The 25,347-nt window shown below is 38.9% G+C and overlaps 1 protein-coding gene across 1 annotated transcript; it reads right to left on the bottom strand.

Annotated features, from left to right (window-relative positions):
* Positions 1-1,154: 1,154 nt before the first annotated feature.
* On the bottom strand, positions 1,155-25,310 carry gfra3 (GDNF family receptor alpha 3). The gene is made up of 10 exons (XM_077740869.1): positions 24,875-25,310; positions 22,794-22,897; positions 21,374-21,517; positions 10,943-11,209; positions 10,095-10,187; positions 9,647-10,016; positions 8,163-8,272; positions 7,403-7,537; positions 6,736-6,872; positions 1,155-4,539 (listed from the first exon to the last, which is right to left on the bottom strand). Exons 3-10 carry the CDS (start codon positions 21,426-21,428, stop codon positions 4,339-4,341), a joined length of 1,368 nt encoding a protein of 455 aa, XP_077596995.1. The 5' UTR covers positions 21,429-21,517; positions 22,794-22,897; positions 24,875-25,310; the 3' UTR covers positions 1,155-4,338.
* Between the last annotated feature and the right edge of the window lie 37 nt (positions 25,311-25,347).

Here is a 25,347-nt window from a genome sequence, read left to right as displayed (position 1 = left end):
GGAAAAAAAATCATTTCAGAGTGAAAACCTTGCGGCACATTTGATCACAGTGACTTCATGCAAAAGGTGGCATGAGCTCTCAAATTAAAAGGGGAGAAGGAACGTCTGGCTTGTCATTTATTTTTCCAAGAAGCAGTATTAAACGTATTTGTTTTGTTTTAACCTCCTCATGTTGTCCCCTGTGATTGGTTAGTCTCACTGTATATTAAATACTAGGCATAAAGGAAAAACATGTATACACTTACTTACCATTTTTGCAACAAAACCTGCTTTGGTTTCATTACACCATAAAATAATAGCAAAACATATCTGAAAAATATTTTAGAATATGGTAAAAATCTTTTTAAAAAATCTAGAAAAAAACAGGTTAGAATGTTTTGTATTTGGAATTTGTTTATTTCTTGCACTATTTGAAAAAAAAAAAAAAAAAAAAAAAAAATATATATATATATATATATATATATATATATATATATATATATATATATATATATATATATATATATATATATATATATATATATATATATATATATATATATATATATATATATATATATATATATATATATATATATATATATATATATATATATATATATATATATATATATATATATATCAAATTGTGGCAAAGAAAGATTTGTCCTCATTTCCTTTCCATCTAATATAGAGATCTTTCTTCAAAAATACTCATACATTCACTTTAAATCAGGTTATACTACGCATGGAGTCGTTTTAACATCCTTCCTTTAGCATGGGGCCAATTTCCTCTTACCGTTGCGGATTCCCTTTGCTTTCTTTGTTCTCAGTTCCTTTTACCCGATAATGAAATTAGGCTGTGCGCCCTGTGAGTGTACACGTGTGTTTTAGCACTCTCCTTTAGGCCACCAAGTTTGCCTGGCAACAAGTGGCCATACAACCATGTTACATGGCTTAGAAAACGGTTTTCTCAGCATCCTGCTGATTTTCTTCTATGTCATAATGTTTTGTAATTGTTTTTTTAGTATTTTAAATTTTAAGAATAAGTTCGGACATGCATGTATGCCATAATGGTACTATAATTGTATGACCATTATAATGACAATTAGCTGGTTAGTCAATTTGCAGTTGTCGGAACGTCACAAAAAACATCAGCAACACAAAGTAGTCATTTAATTTCCATCCAACAGTATACGAATGGCAAAAGCTGCCAATGTGGCTTTTATTAGTCTTTTTTTTTTAACAAACTGGCACACGGTTTGGTAATGTCACAAAAATTACACTTTGTTTTCTTTTAGTTTTTTTTTCCCACACAGCAGTCACATTGGTTGGCGTAATTGATATGTCGCTTTTTTTTATACACGTGAAACACATTTCTGTACATCATTTTGCATGATTTGAATGAGTAATTAAATCATTAATACATCAATATGCAAGCTACGGAATGGTAAAATTTTTCCAACATACTTACCAAATATAAATGCACAATTTGAAATGTGAAGATACAGAAGGCCAGCGCCACAGAACGGCAAATAAGTAGCATTATTGCTACAACACTAAAACGTCAGGTACTTTTTTTGTTTGTTTGATTCTTCATGTGTCATTTTATATTCTAAAGAAATCTGCCACCTCACAGTGTCAATAAGGGTCAGACTGCAGAACAGCCCCCACCAATATACCCCTTTATTAATCCTCAAAAACCACCAATGCCAATGCAAACCAGTCAAATAAGTATTGGGCCATGCTGCCTTGTTGACTGATTACATATAATCATATTTACAGTAAATGAGAATGTATAGCAGTGCTCCTCCCTTGACATTTACAACACGCAAACTTGTTTTTATGTACCTATTTTTATGATACATCTTTGGAAAAGGCCCAGCCTGCTTAAGTGCTTAGTGAAATCTTACCTTTAGAATAGTAATCAAAACATTTAACTTGTATGCCTTCTTTTCCGAAGCCAATTACAGCTCTTATTTGATGAAAAGTCATTGTCAGGTTTGCTCCGAAATAACAGTTAAAAGCTCCATATGCTCATCTTTACCTACAACCCTGCAACGGTGTCATTTCCCAAGAAAATGAGCCATGGGAAAAAATCATTAACATCAGCAAAAGTTATTCCAGCCAGGGAGAATGGCTCGATGTGCTGCTCAATGAGCGGAGCAGGCGGCAGCCTTTGCAGCCTCCAGTGTCCGTGCCTATCTCCGTATCTTCATTCCGCAACATCTGCACTACATGACAGGGAAGTGCCACCAAAACACATCACCTCAGGATTAAAAAAAAGGGGGCGACTATGACAGCTATAAATTGCCAATTTCCTCCCATGAGCAGTCCTTCCACATTTCCACCAAATGTTGACTTCTTTGAATTGTGCCGTAATTGCTTTAAGCCCCCCCACCACCACCACTCTCACCCCCTTCATTTCTGCTGTGGAGGTTTACCTCATTGCCTTTGCCCTTCTCTCATTACTCATCCTGCTCAGAATAATTCCAAGTGACTAGAAGAGCTCCCTGTGAGAGGAACAAAGGTTGCGAAGACGAAATTCGCTTAGGCATAAAAGCCGCCGCGTGGTACCGACTTGACCGAAGGCCCTCCTTGCTTTTGTCACCACCATTTCATTTTCTGTTACTCATGGGGAGTGCTTGATGTGTTTTCTCTTTGGCACATGCACGCCAGGACATACAAGTTTTTCATCTACCCTAATGTACCTCATAGGGATAATTGTCGGACTAAATGGCTAAATGTTACTTTTTCAGGGCCGGAAAAAGTGCCCACATGTTACGATAATGTTATAGGCTGCCTTTATCTGCTCTAAAAGGGAACACTTTTTTCATGATGAGCACATAGTAACAAATGACCACTTATGACACTCAAATTATGGAAACGTAACAACCTTTCAATTTTACTACCTGCCTTAATGGTTTTTCTTGAATTAGCTGCCATCCCGTACCAGACGCCAGCCCCTCCCAGTCAATGGATCGGATGTCTATCGTCATCAATGGCACTGAAACATAATCACTGAATGCTGTTCAATAATCACGGAATCTCTGTTCAAAAAGATTTTTTTTTTTTATCTACGGCTGTTAATGGCAGCCGATGATTGGATAATTTATCTGCCCTGAAATAATGAGAAAATATTCATGGCAAGAACAGATTTGCATCCTTGCTTTAGGGGAAATGAACTCAAAATCTTCCTTCAAGGTTAAGCAGTCTGCCGGAAAAGATTGCTGTCAAATGGTTCGTAAAAGTCAACATGATACCTGCACATTTTTTGGCCACCGCTACATTTACCATATTTTCTCGCATATATGCCGTATTTGTCGCAAAAAAAAAGATGACCGAATCGAAGGTACGGCTTATATGCGCACAAAATAGACATGCACGAAACTGCAAAATGACCAGTAAGAAATGCAAATTATTTTTGACGTCTATGAATGAAATTCAAGAAAAAAGATCAACCTTATCTTGCATAAAACGTGAAAAAACTCACTTACTTGTTCCTGCCATTTCTTGCTCAAGGTGCCGCCGCCATCTTACTTAGGGATGACAAACCAGACTGCTACAGACACACATGGGATGTTTTTTTAAAAGATCTTCCCCTCAAAGTAACACATTAAACTCCCTATTAAAACCATGAATATTGAGGGGAAAATTGTGAATCAGGGGGTGTCTTATACGAGACAAATTGTGAAAATTCAACGATTTAAAGGCAATTTTAAGGGTAGGGCTTATACGTGGAGGCAGCTAATATGCGAGAAAATACGGTAATCAAACGGGCGGTGCAAAAGCAAGATTGAATTTTCTTTTCTATTGCATCTCTTCACTTGAAGCTCAAGAAAATACTTTGACGCAAATGTGTTTTTTTTCGCAAAGCGCCACTTTTCCGATAAACCGATAAAAGAAACACACTCATCGAGAGCATGGAGGGGGGAATATAGAAGGAGTAACAAATGCGGCCCGGTAAAAGAAGTCAGAAGGAGTACTCTGTCGCGGGCGCAGCAGAGCACGCGACACGACTTCTCCGGCGGTTTTGTCTCGGCGAGCACGTACAGCGAGAGTGGCCTTTGGCAATGTGCTTCTTGTTAAAAGAGGGGATGTACTTTAGAGTGTGAAGCAGTCTCTGGAAGGACTATTTGCCCAGACAGCACTTCTCAGTTCAGCCATGCACCGCTATCTGCACCGGAGCTAAGACACAGATACTGCCGCACAATTGATATCTTTGAACTCTTAGGAGGGAGAGGAGTTTTCGTTTTCAATGAAAGCCTGGTTTGCAGTTCTTTCTAGCAACTTCTCTCAAAGGTGGGCCTGTGTGTCGGAGTGTGGAAATGACAGAGAAATGAGCAGACGATTCACGTTTTAGTTGCTCCAACAATCCCAGTCCAATACCAGTATAGACAGCAGGAATAACGGGAAGACTGGCGCCACTGCGCTAGCCGCCCCGTGCTGCCTCTCTGTGGCCCTCGACTCACTGTTGGAGTCTTTCTCAGAATACGGTGGGATGATGTTGAATTCTTCATTTTTAACCTCTTCTTGCTCCACTTCTTCACTGGTCTCAATCTGGAAATGGAAAGGGTTCAAATTGGAGGAGATAAAAGTCAATAATAATTATAGTAGATACCTGATACATTTTTTTTTAGAACTCCTTCACTACATATTTTTTTCTCTTTTTTTCAATTAAATTTGAATTCTCAAGTTGCCTTCCATTTCGAAAGTTGTTTAAAAGTCATAATGATAAATTAAAAAGTAAAGTTATATGGCTTTGTCCAAGCTTTAGTTAACTGCACACCAGTCAATGTTTTGCACTATTGAGCCTGCTATTCACTATTTTCTAATGATGGTTACAATTTTTAACATTTGGTCTTGTTTTATCCTACTTTATTTATATTTTGGCTGGTACAACTTTTAATCCAATACAGCGTAAAGTTGGGAAAATACGGTATTTCTTGATGAATTCAGAATTTTGAATTTATCTATGGACATACTGTCTTTTCATCACAAAAAAATATCCTTCCATTAGTCAGTTGGCATCCAATATTAAGGAATTCCCTGAAGTAAAAAAAAGAATCTCATGGTAAAGGGAAACGGTTCATTGTGTGGTCATATTGACCTTGACAGCAGAAAACAATCAGCTCATCCTTGAGTTCAAATGAACATTCGTATCAAATGGGAAGAAATTGGCCTCCGGCAATACTGAGACGGCAATCATAAAAATGCTATGGATGAATGAACAACTTGGAAACACAATTTTTCCATCTCTGGCTGGTGCTGAGGTGGAACAACAACAGGTTGATGCTTCACTTCAATTGTAAGATGTTAGGGAACATATTGTTTTCTATAAGCAGTACAGAAAACCCTTTATGCAATTTGGACACAAAGTGATGCTAATGTGATGCCAACGTCTACTTTTTTTGTCCAAAACAAAAAAATATGGCCAATTGAGGAGAACAAAAAAATGTTTAGAGTTGTTTCTTATGAATTAAGAACGGAATTGTTCTTTACTTATGTTTTCGGACATTTCATGTAATCATAACAAGGGCTAAAATAAGTTTTAGCAATCTTTTAATTTTGTTTTTCTCCTCTTAACTGTGTATAATGTTTTTTTTTTTATGCATAAATGTTGTAATTGTTTAAGAATGTTGAACAAAAGAGATATTTTGATGGCAGTAGGGTCTTTTCCACCCTTAAAGTGTTTACTCTAATATTGACAGATTTTCAGATTTCCCTTCAAAAAACCCTCAAATCGGTTTGGAAACAGCTTTATATGAGGATGTCTGAAAGGATATTATCCATCACATGTACATATTCATTCTGTGCTAAACACATCTTTAATCAGGTTAGGATTCTACATTAATATCATTAATTATTATTATTATTATACCAAAGTTAGACTGACCAAAATAGGTCTCTTCTGCTTTTGATCGATGTATGCATTTAAGTTTAATATGTATTTTTTTTAAATGTTATTAAAATGATTGTTTGTACCATATGGGAACAATAAAGAAAGTTTAGACTGACAAAAAGAAGTAGCAAAAAGTCATTTTTCTCCACAAGACTTAACCTCAAAACTTTTTTTACACGTACAAAATGCGAGAAAAATCTTTTTTTTTTTCACAAGTTCTATTGGCTACTTGACTTAAAAGGTTCTATTTGCAGCTGTAGCGGATGGGCTCTACAGTGTGTACACTGCAAACACATTTGCTGCTCTGTGATGTGAGCAGGAAACAGCTGTCAGCACGGAAAGTCACTCACCCAGCTGTCGACCTATGTCACGATGCCTACTTATGCCCGAAAGCCGAAGATGTGCACTTTTCTCCGCTAATGATTAATTAAGTGAATTGATGCATGCAAAGGTTCATATGGCTAAAACATATGGCTACCGTTGCACCGCCCCGGCCGGCCGTAACGAACTGTCAATAACGCCGGACGTACTGACGGATTTGATACACTATCGCTATGTAGCTCACCTAATCTTATCCCGCAATGTCAAATAAAAATTAAAAGAACTCCAACAGAGCTTATTGTTAAATAAACTATGCTTATCAATGTTGAAGGCAGCCCACTGGTGGCAGATTTTGCAGCAGCGGGTTGTTGTGGGAGGATTAGGAGAAAAGAAAGAGAATATAGAGTGTAGGGGTGTGCATACATGAATATTAAAAGTTGAGGGTTGAGTCTGACGTCTCAAACACCTTCAACTCATTGCACTGAGGTTGTGGTGTGTGTTAAACGATGATGGTGCACCGAGGGATCGCTTACGGTGGTGAATTCCGGGAGAGAGTTGACGGCGTGGACACTCTCCTCCTCTTCGACCCTCGGGGAAGGCTCGGGAGCTGGGACGGGGCTGGTCTCAGTGGGGGGTGCCACGGAAATTCCCATGGAGCTGATAGCGGCACCTGAGGCAGAATCAGCAGGGGGTGTCTTTGCAAGCTTCATTATTCATCATTATAGCAAGTCACTCTGACTTGGGCACTCGGTCCTATATTTGAATACATTGGATGAGTACATTTGTTAGGGTTATAAAACTGGGATTTGATGGAGGAAGTGAACTTTTTCCTGACTATTCTACGTGCAAAACTGGTCTTTTTAGGATGAGAATATATTGGTGATGGATTGGTAATCAGTCCAGAAAACCCTCTTAAAAATGGAAATGTATTCTAATTCAGACATCACGCTCTGGACATATAGAAAAATCTACGTAACTCTGCTATTGGTGTGCTTAGGACTCAGGTGTTTCCATATTTTATCTCACTGGTTAGTGGAGAGCCTCATGTACCCATCAAAAGAGCCACATATGGCTCCCGAGCCATAGGTTCCCTACCCCCGGTTTAAAAGTTTGCATTACGATATGTAGGTATTTTTTCCTCTTGAAATGGTTAGAGTGGAGCCAAGAGATGCATTTCTGTGTCTAGGAAATGATACTCACGCAGACAGATGTTGTTTTTGAACATGTGCAGGATGCGCTGACAACCCTGCCATTCGTTGCCGCTGCCATCGCAAGTGCACCACTGGGACACCTCTGTACTGCTGTTGCTCACATAGTTTGGAGTCATGATGGTGCCTGCAAAACATGGTGAACATCAGCTACAAGTAGGCTAAGAAATTAATAATACCCAGTGTCTCTGTTGCAAACACTGGTGAACGTATTCATGGTACAATAAAAGGGTTAAATAAATAAATGTTAAGAATGCACTTTTTAATATAAAAGAAAGATAATGAATTAGTTTGCTTAATGGATATTAAAAAATGGGAGGTTCTTATGTATGGTCTTTGTAAGACTGTAATTTTTGTATGAAATTCATTCAATTCAAATAAAAAAATCAAAAGCATTTATTGTCATCATAAACCACTGCGTATAACAAAATTTGTGCTTTTCTATACTTGAAATGAAATTAAATTAAAGGGAAATTTCCCGTGTTGGTGAGAGCACCAAATCCTAGCCACTAGACCATCAGGGACATACATTGATATTAAAACCCCCAAAAAATGACTGACAAACATTGCCAAAAGCCCCATAAAACCAAAGATTTCTTTGAAAACAGGTGTCTCTTTCCCAAGAAGGATTCTAAAAGTCAAATATCAGTGCATGACACCTGCTGATGACTTCTAAATAATCCTTCAATCCGTGTTCTGCCATTTTCCCCAAAATGATTCAATTTCTCAACACCTTCTCCACTTTTTCTCACCTATGAGTCCAGCATAGGCCTTGAGGCACATTGCTCTGCTTTCACGCATGCAGCCAGAAGCAGACAGAGGAGCTGGCTGACAGTTGTGTTGGAAATCAGCAAACCGGGATCTGTCATACACACACACACACACACACACAAAAAACACAGGATTTCAGAATTTTAAAGGTACCTGCGGGTAAAAATTCCCTCTCCTTTGCCAAGCTAAAGACAATGACAAAGCATCCCAGCAGTACTATCGCAAAGAAGCACTTTCTCAAGTGGAAATTGTGTTATTTGGTCATCAATAAACAGTCCCAAGCCATGATATGTTGTGCCCTGCCTGTACATTCATGACAGTTTTATTGCCAAAGCAAACTGGAAAAGATTAATCATGAGTTGATCAGTTATGCCTGCAAGGTTGGAAGTTCATTTTCAATTGTTTTACAGTGTTGCCTGCAATTATTTTTAAATTTTTCACTTGAAAGAAGTCTTATTGATGATCATTAGTGGGTTTGCCACTGCATAGTTGAAACCAATGAGATTTTCAGAGATAAGCAGACTATCGGAAAACAGGGGTCGAGACTTATTCTCTTTATCGTGCAACAAATCAGAATACGGAATTGAGAGTGGGTCAAAGAAGAATGTAAAAAAATAGTTTTTACGATATAAGTTCAAAACGGAGGCAAAATCTTCATAACACGACGCAAGAGAGAGAGCCACGGAAGCATTTCTGGCTCCATTAACATTGAATTTACTGAATAGTAAATGTCTTACAAGCATAAAAGAGTGATTGAAAAACTAATAACTTGTTATCTGAAAATATTACACCCAGGATTTACTACCAGTGCAGTTTGACGACGTTGGTCGGGGCAACAATAACCGCAAAAGCCTTTTTGTACGGTTCTTATTTCGTTATTAACAACTTTTCATTGCCATCTTTGTCACTTGGTCAAAAGTCTCCTCATTAAAATGTTTTGATCAAAACATCAGAATAAATACGAGTTGGTCAATTTATATGTCCTCAATTCCCTACAATTGCAATTTTCCACATAAGACGTAGGATCTACCAATTGATTTTCTTGGAGGAAAAAAATAAATAAAAAAAGTCAAAACGCTGGCTACCACAGCAGTGAAACCAAGCCAATGAATTGTACTGATTCTGCTCCTTTTAAATCAATAATTGTAATTTTTTAAACAATTATTTCAGTTTTTTTAGTTCAAAAATCATTTTGTAAAATCTATAAATATATATTAAAAAGAAATCTAAAATAAACATTGTTTAACATCTATAAAAATCTGAATATTCAGGGCTTTTAATCCAGTTCTTTTAATCCATTTATAAAAAATAAAAAAAATCTAAATATTATGTCTAAAATGGTCCGGCCCACGTGAAATCAATTTGATGTTAAAGCGACTCGCGAACCAACCCGAGTCCGACACCCTTGGCTTAAAGATAATCTAATGTCATTATTATGGCTCAAGTTGTCTTCCTCTGTTCTTACCTACAAAGCTCATCCCGAGTGCAATAGTTTTGCAGGCTGAGGCAATTGGGCTTGCCCACTCGGTCCTCCCCCTTGTTGTTCTCCTCGTAGGAACACGAGGGCACGATAGTCTTCCTACGCCGCTCCCCGCAAAGGGTATCGGAGCACGGGCAGAAGAGCAGGCCAAAGCTGTACTCTTCCGGGACACGCTCCAGGAAGCGCCGCAGGGCCCGGTGGCATTTTTGCCGATTGCAACCGTTGTCGGAAGCCGCCGCTCGTTTGGTGCACGCCACTACGTACTCAGAGCGTAGGGAGCCGCATTTCTCATACAGGCCGCAGTCCTGTGCCGCCTTGAGACACTGATTGTGACCGTCCATGGAGACAGATGAAGCTGATGGGAAAGGAAATGTGTCAGGTCTCTTGCGAGAAGACAACCTTTCATTGATTTGTTTATTTCAAAAGGCTGTACCTGCCATGATGGAGGCCATGTGTGACATCTCAATGTTTCTCACCAGGCTAAATTCTAGTTCTTCATATGGAGACACTTCATATTCATCATAAGCTAAAAAAATAGAAGCAAAAGCTTGGTTACATTTATAGAAAGCGTCATTGCTGTATAAAATCAGAATACGTACATTCGGGGTCATTTAATTTAAAACAACTAGAAACAGATTATTTCTGTTTTCTCTATCACTTCTCCTCATTAACGTTTGAGCTATCGTCTCTTCTAGTTTACTGTGCACACTGCATTGGTTGCCAGGGCACAAAAAAAAAAACATAAATGTATGTTTTGAAGTTTGCCGTGTGCCAAACCGTAATAAAACAGCCAAAAATCTAGTCTTTTAAAGTATATAGAGTCTATATATTTTAAAAGAATAGATTTTGGCTGTTCTATATTTTAGAGTGTATAAGAACATTAAATTAAAATATTCTATGTATTATTTTCTGATTCTTCCTTTTCATTGAAATTTACGCTGAACAAAATGGATATGTCATCTTAATGGTACTAAATAAACTGTAGCCACACTCTACTATAGATTTTGTCCATTTTTTGTCCATGTATGTGTTTTTTTACCCCCTGAAAAATACTTCCCACTGGATGTCGGCAACAGTTTTCTATTGTCCGTTCATTTGCTGTAAACCTATGAATGAAATGTCAACAATGATCTAAAGTTGAGTTTAGTGTTTAGAGTGCTTGATGCAAGCGTAATATTATTGCAGTATACTATATTGGTGCCGCTGCCTACTGGTATGGTCTGTAAGTGTTTTGTAGGTAAGCGCCAAACATCTACAAAGCTGGCCGTGCTTCAATCCCACCTCCAAACCTCACAGTCCAGTAGACCCTGAGGCAGTGTTCCTCCCTCCGAGAGCCGCGCTGACATTTGCAGACTTGGAGGGGGCGGTGGCGCTGCAAGGTGTTCTGAGCCTCCAGGCACTCGGCTCGAGCGTTTGGTCCGAGCGGCGAGACCGCCTCCTCGGCAGCGCAGTACTCCAGCAGTCGGTAGAGGACCATGCAAGACTGCTCCTGGACGCAGCCCTGCTCTGCCAGCAGACAATCAAAGGAGGCTGACGCCGGAGTGCTACCTGATGGAGACACAGTGACACCTGGTCTTAATGGAAGGTGCTTAGCTGCAGGCTTAATTGTCCCGCCGTTTGCCGTTAGGCTAAATAGCTTGTAATTGAGACAACACATCAAATTAATTGTGCTCCGTGAACACACCGGAGAACGACCGTACTCATTATCATAACCCGCAGGAAGATTCAATTGAATGCCCGCAAGTGTTCCTCGTTCGCAATATGGTCATAAAACACCGCAGCGGGTGGGTTGATTAGATTGATTGACAGTCGTGGGGGGAAGGAGGGCATTCATCTTTTTTTGGACACCCTCCAAGTAAACAGTCAGCTAAAATGTAAGCACTGTCCAACCACAGAATCCTCTGACAATAATGCATTGTATGAGCTCATTCTTATCAGGGTTGAAACACACATCTCGCATAGCAAAATATATTCCCATCTAAATTGTTTCTCTTTTTAAACCTCTGCTTTCAGTTGCAAAGCCTTCCTCATGTCACTCCCTAGAGTGCATATTAGATACCTTTTTGTGTGTAGGTTGTTGAATAGAGTCACATTCCTTAGGTAGAACATTGGCTTGCATGGAAAAGGATGTTGTTTCACAGCCAAATCTGAAGCACCGCTTAGCCAAATTTTTTAGTTTGGAATTTAACAACCGTTGAAAATTCTTTTTTTTTGTTCTTCTTTTGTTGATTCTGCTTCAATCATGTCATCTGCAGACAGGTGTGTTCAAACAACACATTATAATGAAGCATGTAACAATTCTAAGTTGAAAAAGGCCTTTCTGCATCCTAAAAAACGTAAAAATACTTGATATTTCAAGAAAGGAATACTGAAATATTTGCGGGGACATCTTTACAAGTGACAACCGGTTTAAAGGAATAAATGATCATTTTCTTTTTGCTGTTATGTGTGGGTATATTTGATTTAACACATGAGTGGGAATCAATCAAATTCAATGTGATTGTTAATTACATTTTGCCACCTAACTAATTTCTTAAAAATCATCAAGGGGGGGCTCAAATGATAAGACAGTTTTAAAAGTGCATAATTCTATTTGTGACTCCATTTAATGCTTAAAACTACTCATTATTGTGTATTGAACTATTATTAGATCTCTTGATCCAATGCCAAAATCCCAGTTCAAATGCACTGGATGTAAAGCAAGTGACAATTAAGGGAGGATGAAAAGCACCAAATGTGGCTCTGGAGGCACACTTTGTAGGTCCATGATTAGACAGCTATTATTGTCAATTGCAATGAAAAAGTGACAAATTGTGTTTCTCTAAGAAAACAAACTTGCCTATGTCAATGAAATGTTGCATCTGCTAAATGAAGGATTTTCTAATACAAATACATTTTATCTTCAGTGAGAAAAGATGGGAATCTGTTTTTTTTTTTTGTCAAATTGGTGGTCATCAAGCCAAAGAACAAAATATTTTGTGGGGCTTGAAAAAAAAGGCATTACAATGTATATAATAGTTAAGATTATTTTCCACCCAAAACCTCTCCCTGTCTGTAACTTTCTTCTAATAAACAAAACAATATGAACAACCACAATTAGAGTAAAAATAAACTCCCAGGTGGCCCATTAAAACAGTTCAATCTTAGATAACCCACAGATTGCCCGTTCTCCTGAACAGGTAAAAGGAAAATACGAACTATAAAAGCAAGTTTGGAAAAAAAGTTGATAAGAATACATGCTTGGACAAACCGCACAGGCCTGTGGGTGTTTGTCGGCTCACGTACATTAACATATAGATTACGCGCAGACACACTCAAATACGCAGCATTGTGTTGAGATTGGTCACACGCTTTGATTAACTGCTGGCGAGCGGCAGGGCCAAGCAGTGCCGCCATTCCCGTTCTGCTGCCGCGTTTTTTGGCAATCTCGGACGCCGCACGAGGTCCACGTTTCACTCACGCATGAAATATATCATAAACAGAGGCGAAGCTTTATTGCCGCTGCAGGAAAGCCGCCATAGCTCCTGCCACGACGCCACGGACCGAAACGGGCTCGTGAAAAGCGACGCTAATCCAAACGCTTGGCTTCCGAAATCATTACAACACACGCGGAGCGTCAGTGTTAAATCTATGAACACACAGCGTTTATCTGACAAACATAAAAGCTTCACAGAGTACAGAGTTTCACTCATTGATTAACTTAAGATCTCTTAAGACTTCGGGGCAAGTGAGAAGAAGATCGGGGGTTGAATTATTGTGATATGTGCGTCATAACGAACTCTATTGATTTCTCACTGGGGTGATTAATACGGTGTGTGCAGGAAAAGATGATGAAGGTTCACACCGTTCATGGGAGACCACACGCCAACGTTCACAGGGAAGTGATTGGCTGCGGCCAATTTATCTCCTAGCCATTCAAAGGCGTGGGATGGATGGATGGCCGGCCATCCACGCTGGCGGCCAGTAATTGGAGATGAGAGGAGAGAGTGTGGCGGAGAAGTCTGGAGGGACTCGGGAGACGGGGAGTGTGACGGAAAGAAATTCCCGCGTGGTACCCACAACACTGAAGATGAAACTAGACAGCTGGACAAAACATTAGGAACACCTGTATAAGGTGCCTTTGAAAAAGCCTGTATTTTGCCACTAAAATGGTCGTTTTTTTTCATTGATAGTCATAACCATTTTCAGTAGATCAGTTGGGCTGAAGCCCTCATTTTTCTGCTTGAAATTTTCATCAAGAAAGCCCTTCTTTTTTTATACAAGAGAAAAAAATGCATACCTTTTATGTATCATGTGAAAAATATATAATTTTGTGAGCTGACTTTGTATAAATACAATCATTTGCTACAGTCTTTGATTACTGGCACATACAACATATGAGGGTATGTCAGCAAATGACATTAAAATAATTTTTGGGACGCAGCTTCATCTTCTGATAAAACGACTTTCGATTACTGAAATCCTTGCCTGCAAACACGCCATTGGTTTCAACTCATTTTGAGGCAAACCATTACATAAATTATTTTTTATTGCACAGTTTCTATAGTCGTTGATCCGTGCGTACTCTTTGACAAGATTATATCATTTAATTAGTGTGTCAAAACTCAGGGAAAGTGGTACTTTAATGTAAAGACAATCAATTGACCTGCAAGCAAAATAGCCAAACTGGAAAATAGCAAAAAGGCATGGCTACAATGTGTAATGATTATTTTTTCTGCCAAAAGTGCGCCTCTTGGATGCCATTCAACACAGTCAACTAAAAGACATTCAGAAAGAAAATGGGCTGAGCAGATGGCAAATAACAGCAAGCTCTAGTAGATGTCCAAACTCTCTCCAATCAGCACATGAGTGACCCCCGAGTCATGCCAACATTTAAAATGCATTTATTCCCTCCCGAATTAAGGATTAAAAACATGGCACCATCACTTTTGGAGTGTGTGAAGGCTTTTCACTTTGTGTTAAAAGCCGTGAGTGAATTAATGAATGAATTAATTGTGTATTCTGGCTTGTGTGCTGCACTCGCCCCTGGACAGAGTTGTTTCCTTAAGAAGGACACAGTTGGTTAATCGGCCATAATTAAGGCTGGTGTTAGTCCTTGCTGATGCAGCCCTTTCTTTTCCCCTACTTTCTCCACCAATCAGCTTGTTGTCATCCAACATCTTTTAAAATTAAACATATGCTTAAGCAGGAAGACTGCAGTGAAAGCCCTGGGCATCGTTACACCAGTGGAATCTAAATTTTTTGTTTTGTTTTGGGTTTTTTTTTTCATCGTAAAAAGCTTATACATGATCTCATTTGCCATTGCGCCAATTCAAATAGCGTTTCAAGATGATTTACAAACAACTCATTACCATGCTGTGCATTTCTACATCATAGCAAATTAGGTAGGCAATATATTGTTAATTATAACAGACCATGTCGAACTATAGTAGGGATTATTATCAGATAATTGGATATGGTTAGAGTGGGCTGTCGTACAGATTGCCACCTCGAGGAGTTATAGGTTAAAACACTTCAAATATATGGGAACTGTGATAAAGTCATTTTATTTTGAGCAAAAAACAGACGACAGATTTAAGATGGAACCGCTCCAGACGTCCAAATCATTTGAATTGTGACTCCCAGTCCAAATGAATTGGAAGACTAGCTCTATACTTTAAATGCATTCATTTATTTATTTGTCACTGCTGTGACTTCAATGCCACAAATTGAAATCCAACAATCAATAAATGGCCATGACAATGTGTCTAATTCACCAATCATATGGAGCTGGGCAGTCAAAGTCAAAGAGTCGTATAGGTTTCAAAATCAATCCTTTCTCGGGAAACTAGGCAAGAAATATCATGCCCTCCAATTATTTTTGCCTTTTTGCAAAAATAAATGAATTCATTTTTTTTAAAAAGACTTTGGCCATCACCCTGTTTGAGAGTCTGCCTTTGTTTGAGTTCGCTTGATGTTTTGAGCCGTCAGCCTTGACAGAACAAAGAGCCCAGCATGAGCCCGGTGTACAGAAGAGGATGTAATGAGGTTCTTAATGCTGTGGATTGCCTGACTGCCCTCTAACATAACACCTGAGAGAAGGACATTGTGGCCAAATTGATTTTGGAGACAATTAGGTCAAAGCTATAGATACTGAAATCGACCCATCTGCCAGGGACAAGCAATCTCATTTGGGGTGGGGGGGCAATCCTGTGATCACCATCCGTCAGCAACCATGTCCATTTTTGTCTTTTAACCACTAACCCCATGCGGCGGGCCATTATTGCTGCCCCTCGTTGCCCCCACCTTGAACCATAGCGCTCATTTCCATGAGTGTCATCATGACTTTAAGTTCTTCATTAAGTTCTGACATTTTCTTTAGCTTGAGGGCTTTTTTTGTTTGTTTTACAAATACTAATCATGAACATCACCATGGACTATTAGACTATGGACTATATTCTTCCCAAGGCATTTGAAGGCAAAACAAAAACCAAAGAGTAAATTCCGGAGGTTATATTTTTCAGAGATCTAGATAGCAACTTTTTAAATCCTTGTTTACGTGCGCCACATGACAAAAGTTGGGGGAGTTTTGGGGAGGGGGGTGGTAGATTCTCAGCTTGTCTTCCCCAGATCTATTTTGAATCATTTCTGTCAGCGTGTATGCTCCTATATAACTTTAATGATTAATGCGTCTAGCTAGATGGAAGGGAAGTGATAAACACAAAAAACATGTCTACCATTGTTGTCCTGGGTTGTCACTCTACAGTACTAATGCATGCATTTAAAAACAAAAACGGATCAAATCTTATCAAACTCCAAAAAGACAGTAACATGATCCATTCTGTGTATAGTCTATTATAATTATGTTTAAATTAAATACATATTTTATATTTAAGAGACTGGTAGTGACCTTTCAACCACTCAAAAATGGACATCTATTTGGCAACAGTGGCAACTATTGAGTTAATGATACACACAAAATCCTGCTGCAGTCTTTTTGTGGAAATTCATAAGTATAAGCATAATTTTAATATACCATACACACGTCCCATCAATATTGAAGTAATGTTTCTTACAACAAAGGATATAATCATAGTCTGCATTTCAAAACATTCCGAATCATCCTAATGTTGATGTGCTTATTCTAAATAGACAAAATGGATTTTGATAAATAGTACAATTAGTCTTACAATTTTTCCAAGAAAATATCAACAAATCCTACTACTAAGTGGCCAATTGTATTGCATATGTCGAAAATAATAGCACTCTCTTTTCCAAAAGGACTTTCAAATTATTGCAACAAAAGCATTGAGAGAACTCTATTGCCAATAGACAAACTTACATTTGTTTGTTCCACCCCACCACCCCCAAGTCCTCATCTCTAATGGAGAAATGATTTGAGATTGAGCCTTAATTTGATCAAGCAAAGAAAAAGCGGTGAGAGGTAAAGCACAGTTGCACTCGCTCTAATCGGTTTTCATGCACAAAGCCAACAGAGACAGCCCTGCTAGAGATAGAATAGGCAGAGTGGAGCCGCCTGGCAAGCCACGAGAGACCGCTTTCACGTCAACAATTGCCACACAAGAGCACTACATGGACCTGTGTATGGTTTTAATGAACTGGAACCCTGGAATGTAGCGTAGCAACGTCACATCATCACTCCTCCTCTGGTATACAGACCGCCAGCCTCGAGGTCGCGTTGAAGCGCTCGGGCTTTTCTCCTGCAGCATTGTCAATATTTCATGTTCCTGCACTGTGCAGTGCCAAACTATGATGTGCCATATGGTTTCTTGGCAAAATGCTTCTGCTTGTGCAGCTTGCAATCAAAATGCAGAGGTCTTTGCAAGAATAAAGACTTACATTTGTATCAAATAGAGTTGGAAACCAGTTAATTGTTCAATATATGTCAAAATGACATTTAAAATGATAATATAAGGATATGGGTCAAGCTATCGTTTTCCTTTTATTCTTCTAGTATTTTGTTTTTGTTCAATGAGAGAGTGAAAAACTCCAAACAAGATGATTGAAGGTCAAGTAGGGTGAAGTAGAGGTGAAAATAGTGAATCAATGGATGTCTTACATGAGAGAAATTCTACCATTCAACGATTTTAAGGCAGGCTCCCGCTTATACGCGAAGATGGCTAAAATGCGAGTAAATACGGTAGTTCCATCAACAGTGTTATACTATAACCCCTTTGCACTATGCAACTGTATCCCATCAATCAAATGTCATTCATTCATCTTCAAAACTGCTTCATGGGGGTACTGGAGCCTATCCCAGGTGACTTCAGACAAAAGACGGACAATACCCTCAGCTGGTCACCAGGCGACCGTAGGGCACACAAGAAGACAGACAATCACTCGCACTCACAATCACATCGCCATTCAGTGGGAATCAATCCCACACTTTCCCACACCAAAATCAGGCAGGTGAACCACTAAACCATCAGTCACCACCACTCAACCAAATGTCCTCTCTTGAATCACTTTCAAACACTGTTTTAGCACTGCGATTGGCTGGCAAACAATTCTGGAGGTACCCTCCCTGGCTAATGCCCGTAGTTGTTGGCTGAGATAGGCTCCGGCACCCCCATCATCGTTGTAAGGATAAGCGAGTGTAATAGTGAATGGAAGAATGAGTATTTCACTCTGCTCGTGAAATTTGGAAATCATCTGTTCACACTCCAAACTTCTCAGAACAATTATCAGGTTTACTACTTAATTTTTAACTACACAATCATCTTTTTTTACAAAACTGATCTTACTCATTTTTTGCGATCCACAGAACAGTTTCACCATCCAAAACACTATATAAATGCTCTCAAATGCATTGACCAAGGACTGTCCAAAAATGTACTCGTATCAAGAAAAAACACAATTGCCAAACGCGTGTTAATCTATAAATATTTTTACAATATCAGATGCTAGAAATGAAAAATCTCTCTAATATTTTCTCTCATCTCCATGATTTCCAATGGGCTTGTTGCCAGTTCAATCTTTGCGTGCAGTCGGCCAAAACATAACAGAGTTGCGAGCAGACAATGTAGAAAAAGTATCCACGACAGGTGGTCTTGTTGGAAAAGTGAAGAAGCAAATGTTATATAGTCAAATATACCTATATATCTATAAAAACTGCAATTGGTCATTTGCAATACAGCTTAAATATAACTTTAAATGGACCTTTGCAAATTCATGTCACACTGCAGTCAACATCCTCTAAATAAAAAAGCAAAACAGTCACAGTCAGCTCATGTGAATAATACAGAGGTCAATGTTAGCTTTAATGTCATTTAGCAATGACTTTTTCCCAATCGATTTTCTAGCCAATGGGAGCACATTCATGCTTTTCCATTGTAAATGTGGAGAAAAAAAAAACCTTGAAGGAAACAGTTGACCAATTCTTCAATCTGCTGTGCATTGTGTTTTTCTTGCTGCATAAAAATACAGGCTTGCTTCTATTGTGAAATTCAAATGCTGTTTCTATAGGGGAGGACGCAAAGACAGGTGCAATCCTCCTCCTCCGCCGCCTCCTTCGATCTTGAATACACACTTTAATGACGACTTTGGCGAGCTTCCGCCCGCAAGCTCTGTGGCTTGTCACCACTGACAGACATTTTTTTGGGGAAAGGCTTCTTCTAAAGTGCCACACTGCTAGCGTTAAGGTGACAGGAATGTACACGGCCAAATGTATTCGAATCTAAAAATAACATTGCATGAAATGTGATTTCACTGCTCCATCTCTTCCATTGTTTTCTCTAATACCTGTGAAGGAAATTTCAAATGTGATGATTTCTTTTTAAAACAGCCATGAAAGTCTATCGCTGACAATTTGCGTTCCCGTTGAAATAGATCAGAGATGAAAGGAATTGGGGGGGGGGGGGGGGGGTGTACTTTCTCACAGTATCAGTATTTATAATTTTTAGTTAACCTTTAAAAAGTTCTGGAATTTTTTTTGTTATTGTGACTTCACGTGAACTCTGGTTCTAGGCGGTTATGAATAAATGATATATTCAGCATCCCGGTAAAGAGAAATGTAATATCTCACATTTACATTGATATGCATATGGTCAATAAAATGACATTCTCGAATCCGTGTGGTTTTGTCAGAGGAATGAATGGACAGCCTGAGGATGAGACACACACACACACACACACACACACATGAATAAACTCATCAAATTGATGATCTGCCTTGAGCAATGAAGAATACTCATAAAGCAAAATAAATAAATAACCCCATTTTTTTTGTATTGATATTGCAGATCAGCTAACATTAATGGCCCACTGGAGAATTGTTTTTCAGCTTCAACAATTTCATTGAATTGATGACTGGGTTTTTTTTCCGCAATGGTGGCACACAAACACATTTTCTTTCCAAATTCTGTTTGGATAGAAAAAAGATATCCTGAATCATTTTTTAATTTTTTTTTTTATCCCAGAGTATTTGTCTAATTTAATCAAGCCAAGTGTCCCAAATGATGACATGCCATAAAGTGGCTTTTTATTTTGCTGCCATAAAATGGCGAATCCTGCAACTCCTGACATCATATGAAAAGCACTTTGCAATCACCATCTAATGCACGTTATGTACCTTGTCGCTGATTTACGCATGTGCTAATGGGGAAAAAAATCCTCCTCTTAAACGGGAATACCAGATAAGTGAAATGTCTCCATAATGTGGGACAGTCTAATCAATATATGCTGGGTAAGACCCCCACCCATGCCCCTTTGGAACATGTCCAAAGAAAGAAGAAAGACTTTATCCCATGCATGATGTCATCCACATTTAAACTGCCTTTGAAATTGATAGCAAGTGGCCTTAATGAGATAATTTAGTCAGTTCAAAGGTTCTGTTCCGACCTGGGCTGCACTGGATTTGCATAGATTAGGTTTTATACGTATAAATAGATGGTCAGATGTAATTAATTATGTTTTTATCAATTCTGTTTGCTTTTTACAGGTGCTTCAGAACAGACAACCCTAAAATAAAAGCATGTTTTATCCACCTCGTTCACATAATGCATTAAAAAAAAATCAGTCAGGACCGAAAAATTCTACTTTAAAGTGGACACGACTATCATTTTAGTACTGTTGGCCAGCCAGTTTTCTAAATTCTCTTTAAATGATCCTGAATGTGTCAAACCCAAAATATTACACAACGGACATGCGATACGTTGTTTTGTAATGTGATGCAGAAAGTACATTTTCATCACTATAAATAGCTTCAAAAAGAGACATTTAGTTGTTGTTTGTTCTGTATTTTTAAATTACTCGATATATTTGCAATGAGGGGGCCCGGTGGCCCGAGTGGTTAGCGCGTCGGGCTCCGAGTTCTGGGTTCAAGTCCAAGTCGGTCCAGTTTGCCTGTTCTCCTGCGTGGGTTTCCTCCGGGTCCTCCGTTTTCCTCCCACATTCCAACAACATGTATGGTAGGCTGATTGGACACTCTAAATTGCCCCTAGATATGAATGTGAGTGTGAATTGTTGTCTGTCTCCTAGTGCCCTGCAATCGGCTGACCACCGTCTCAGAGTGTCCCCAGCCTCTGGCCCCTTCAGTCAGCTGGGATAGTCTCCAGCACCCCCCGCGACCCTTAATGAGGATGAAGCAGTTCAGAAATGACATATTTGCACTGGCATGCACCTAAGTGCAATAAAAGGGGACTTGACCCATGGTCTATTTCAAAGAGTGCAAAAGCTCTGATGAATAATAATAATAATAATAAAAGTGCCTACCGTGGGAGAAGACTTGAAGCAGGAGTCCGATTAACATCATCATGTGCGTTGACATCGGAGACTTTTGGTGAAGGGAAAGTGTCAAAGTGGCACACGGAGAACCGTAGTTTAGTAAGCCGTCTGCTGCTTCCACATACAATCCTCCTGTCGTGAGAGGAAGGTGACGATGAGGAGGCGCCCACACGCACGCAGTAAACCCCGATCCGACTCCGAGGGCCAGGTGAGAAATGCTGGCTGAAAAAGTTGGCCAACAACACCACGGACGCGCGCGCTACTGGAGGAGGACAAGCGCAAGTTCTCGCGATCTTTGCCGCTCCATCTCCGTCTCTTCCATCCACGCTTGGATGAATTGCGATGTCAAAAAAAGAAGAGAGATCCCTCGGTGTGTGGCTCCGCTCGGAGGAGAGTGGGAATTGGCCCCGATCGCGTCTACTGTTATTATAAGGGGCACGTGATCTGCTCCTGGAAAATCCTGAGGGGCTGTGAATGTTTCCTAGGGGGGAACAGCTGTGAGCGGACATGGCATGATGGACAGCAGTGACGGGAAGGGGGCTTAGATGGGGAGTGATATTGAACTACCCGTTTTTTTTTCTTAGGCTATGACCCTAATGCGCTCATAATTGCAGCCAGGCAAAGTTTATGGGTGCAACATTTGTGAATTGTGCTGAGGAACTATGTTGGTGTGGGTTGATGTGCTTTTCCTACCCAGTGCATGTGTCATTTCATGCACGAATTACAAATATTTGTTTATTTAAACTCTCCCTGGGCATTCTTAACTCATTGATTGCCATTGATCGTGCAAGATGTCCAATCCATTTTGACTGGGAGGGTTGCCCCTGGATATAATAGGTAGAATCATAGCTGCTAATAGTGGAGTTTAATCTTAACAACCAAAACAGTCATTTTCCTGGTAAAATATTCAAATACCTTAAGTGTCAAAAAATAAATAAAAACAATTAAATAAGCAAAAATATATGTAGGTATATGAATGTGTATGTATGTGCATGTAGGTATACTTATGAATTTATTTATTTATGTCTAGAATGTCTTTTCTTGTGCCTGTATTCTCACCCTCTTGTTCTACAGTGACATTTTCCGAATAAGGTATGAATAAAGTTATCTAATCTAATCTAATTGTGCCACATTTAGTCATATGCAGATGTTTCACATGTTGAAATAAAATACATTCAGAGAAGTCTTTGTGGTTAAATGTTAATGAAACGTGTTCCTGGCTCACTGTTTACCCTGCAGACGGAGCGCTTTCATATCAGCTTGCAGCAGGATTGAGACTGTGAAATTTTGACTTTCTGCACTGCTGCAACTAGCCTGTGGGATGGGGTGCTTTTTTGTCATCAGGGAATGACACGCAAAGAGAATTGCACTGCGCGGTAAATATTGACTTATTTTTCATTTTGCTCACCTCAGACAATGATTGTGCAGCCACATGGAATTGAAGCAGATGAGATAATTTATCAAGGGTTGAGCGGAGCAAATAAACGCCATTAACAGATTTGGTTGGATGATCTATTTGCAGAAGAAAAAAAGGGCATTTATTAACTTAAAAAAAAGATAAAGCATGAATGTTCCAGTAATTTCTTTAGTATAAAATTGCTGTTAATTTAATTCTAAACTAGAATGTGGCCTGACTGTAGATAAAAGGGAGATCTATATGCATATCTCATTGAACTGGTTGGTTAAGTGGCAATATATTATCTTAGCAGGAAATGGCATGAAAAAATAAGACACACAAACAAATTAAAGTTATGAAACCTCACTTCCACTAAACCCTCTAATTTGTATACTTCGTTCAAATCGCTCAAAAATTCAACAGATTCTTTTTAAAAGTTTTACTCTATTACGTTGCAGCACTGCCCTCAGGTGGTTATATTTGTACATTGCACCACTGTTATACAGGCCCCACTGTTTTTAAGGAGTGTCTATGGCACGCTCCTGGACTATTGGCACCAAAAATATTCTATAATTTTTTACTCATTAGTAACACGTAGGCCTAAATGTTCATACTACTTGAGACACATAGCATATATATACACAAACATGAAGATGTATATCTAGTATATTTCCATATGCGACCAGAATATTCCACAAAACTGCAAGCCAGCAACAGCTGGCAAATAGGTGTTCTGCAGGGGATTCCAGAATTATTGTTGTTGCCTTGTCTTAAGCATTGCCAATATTTTTGTCATTGACGTAGGCCAATGACGGCAATCTCAAAGGGACACATTCATTTCAGCCGCATAAATAATGTAACCAAACAAACAAAACAAACAAAGACAAATAAAATGTACGGTACATACACTACATATATGTGTAGAGTCAAATGTCTTGTGTTTATGACTAAATTTAGAACAAAAGTAGCCCCCGGTGGTGGGTGAGGAACCATATTGTATTACATCTGTAGGAGTCAACACCAAAGACAAGACATCTTTACACATAGAGTGTCAAATAGTGGTACGTTGTATGTAATCAACATCGCTTTTGGCACAAATGAAGCAGGAATTTGAACATCCAAGATGAAACACGCAGATAGGGTAGCAACATACAATCTTGTCTCTATAATTATTTTTTTCAAGCAAAAAATAAGTTGACCTGTCAAGGTGGTGAGCTAGTGGGCTTTCTTTCCACAAGGACACATACCAGTGAAACTGCACTAGGCCTGATTATCAAACACATTTTTAATTATTCCACTCATCTGCAGGCCTTATTAATGTTGCATTTTTAATATGAGCACTTCAGTGGCTTTAAAACCATATTCCTCAAGACAAAATGTCTGTAGATGTGTTTCAACTAGCAGAGTGGTACATAAGAATACTGTGAAGGTGACACCTTTCTGACATTCAGTAACCTAATGCTGTGAGAGTCACATGCTGCAACGTAATGACGCATACAGTAAGTCTAACCTTAATGGCTGCTATGTTTAAGAGTGATGTTTGACAAGTCTAAAAATGGATGTCACAAACAAGACCAGCACCAAACTACCATATTGAATAAAAAGGGATGCCATTTCCATGGTCATACTATGCAGATTAGTAGTCACACAAAGTGTCCAACCCCCAAAGACAGAGTTGCAAATAGAAGCCATCTTGCGTCCTACTTGATAAGCTGACATCGGCACCATATTGGATGTGGAATAGAGGTGCCTTTCATTCGTTGGTATAGCTAGTACTTTCACAATCAGACAGGTTGAATAAGGCTGAGAGAATATATTGTTGAAGACAAAGCCAAAGAAAACCAGCACTATAAATGACACGGTGAAAAATAGCAACACAATAATATATTGAATGCAACACATCATTTCCCCCAAGATATTCTTTAATGCATGAGGCAGCTTCAAATGAAACATTTAAATCCTCCTTTCAAAATTAGATCAATCATGTCACGATCACAGGTTCTATTGCTCATGTTTGTGAGAATATCTTATTTTATTTTGGCAGTTGCAGAGCTATATTAAAATATATATAGATAGAATCAATGTTGACTTACCATCTCATCCTGATTTCACTTCATCGTAATCCACAATGAGATTATTGTTAAAAGTAACTGTTTGTGTGCGTCCTATATCAAGACAATTTTGGGTGAGCTAACATTAGTAGTTGTCAGCATTAACCAGTTTGAAACATAGACTGGTGGATAGGTGGCCCACTGAGATTGAATTGTACAAAGGCCCTCAAATTTGTTGCTACGCCTCTGGTTCTTACCACACTTCATTGCTAAATACGTAAATACTTAATTCAGTCATAAGTATCATTTATTTTTTATCATTTGTAGTCCCTTGTTGCTACTGGATCGACATCAATTTATTACAGCTCAGTTGTCAAAATGACGTTGCTATTAAGTTTGAATTGGTTTCTAGATAGGACTGCCACATGCATTAGGGCGGCTAAGCGAACGTATTATCCTGAACGAACGAGTGGCCAAATTTAGCTCTTGATCTACATTTGCCTGCGACAGATTTG

The sequence above is a fragment of the Stigmatopora nigra genome, chromosome 19 (genome assembly GCF_051989575.1).
Source record: "Stigmatopora nigra isolate UIUO_SnigA chromosome 19, RoL_Snig_1.1, whole genome shotgun sequence".
NCBI classification, from domain to species: Eukaryota; Metazoa; Chordata; class Actinopteri; order Syngnathiformes; family Syngnathidae; genus Stigmatopora; species Stigmatopora nigra.
This window is presented reverse-complemented; position numbering and strand designations above follow the sequence as displayed.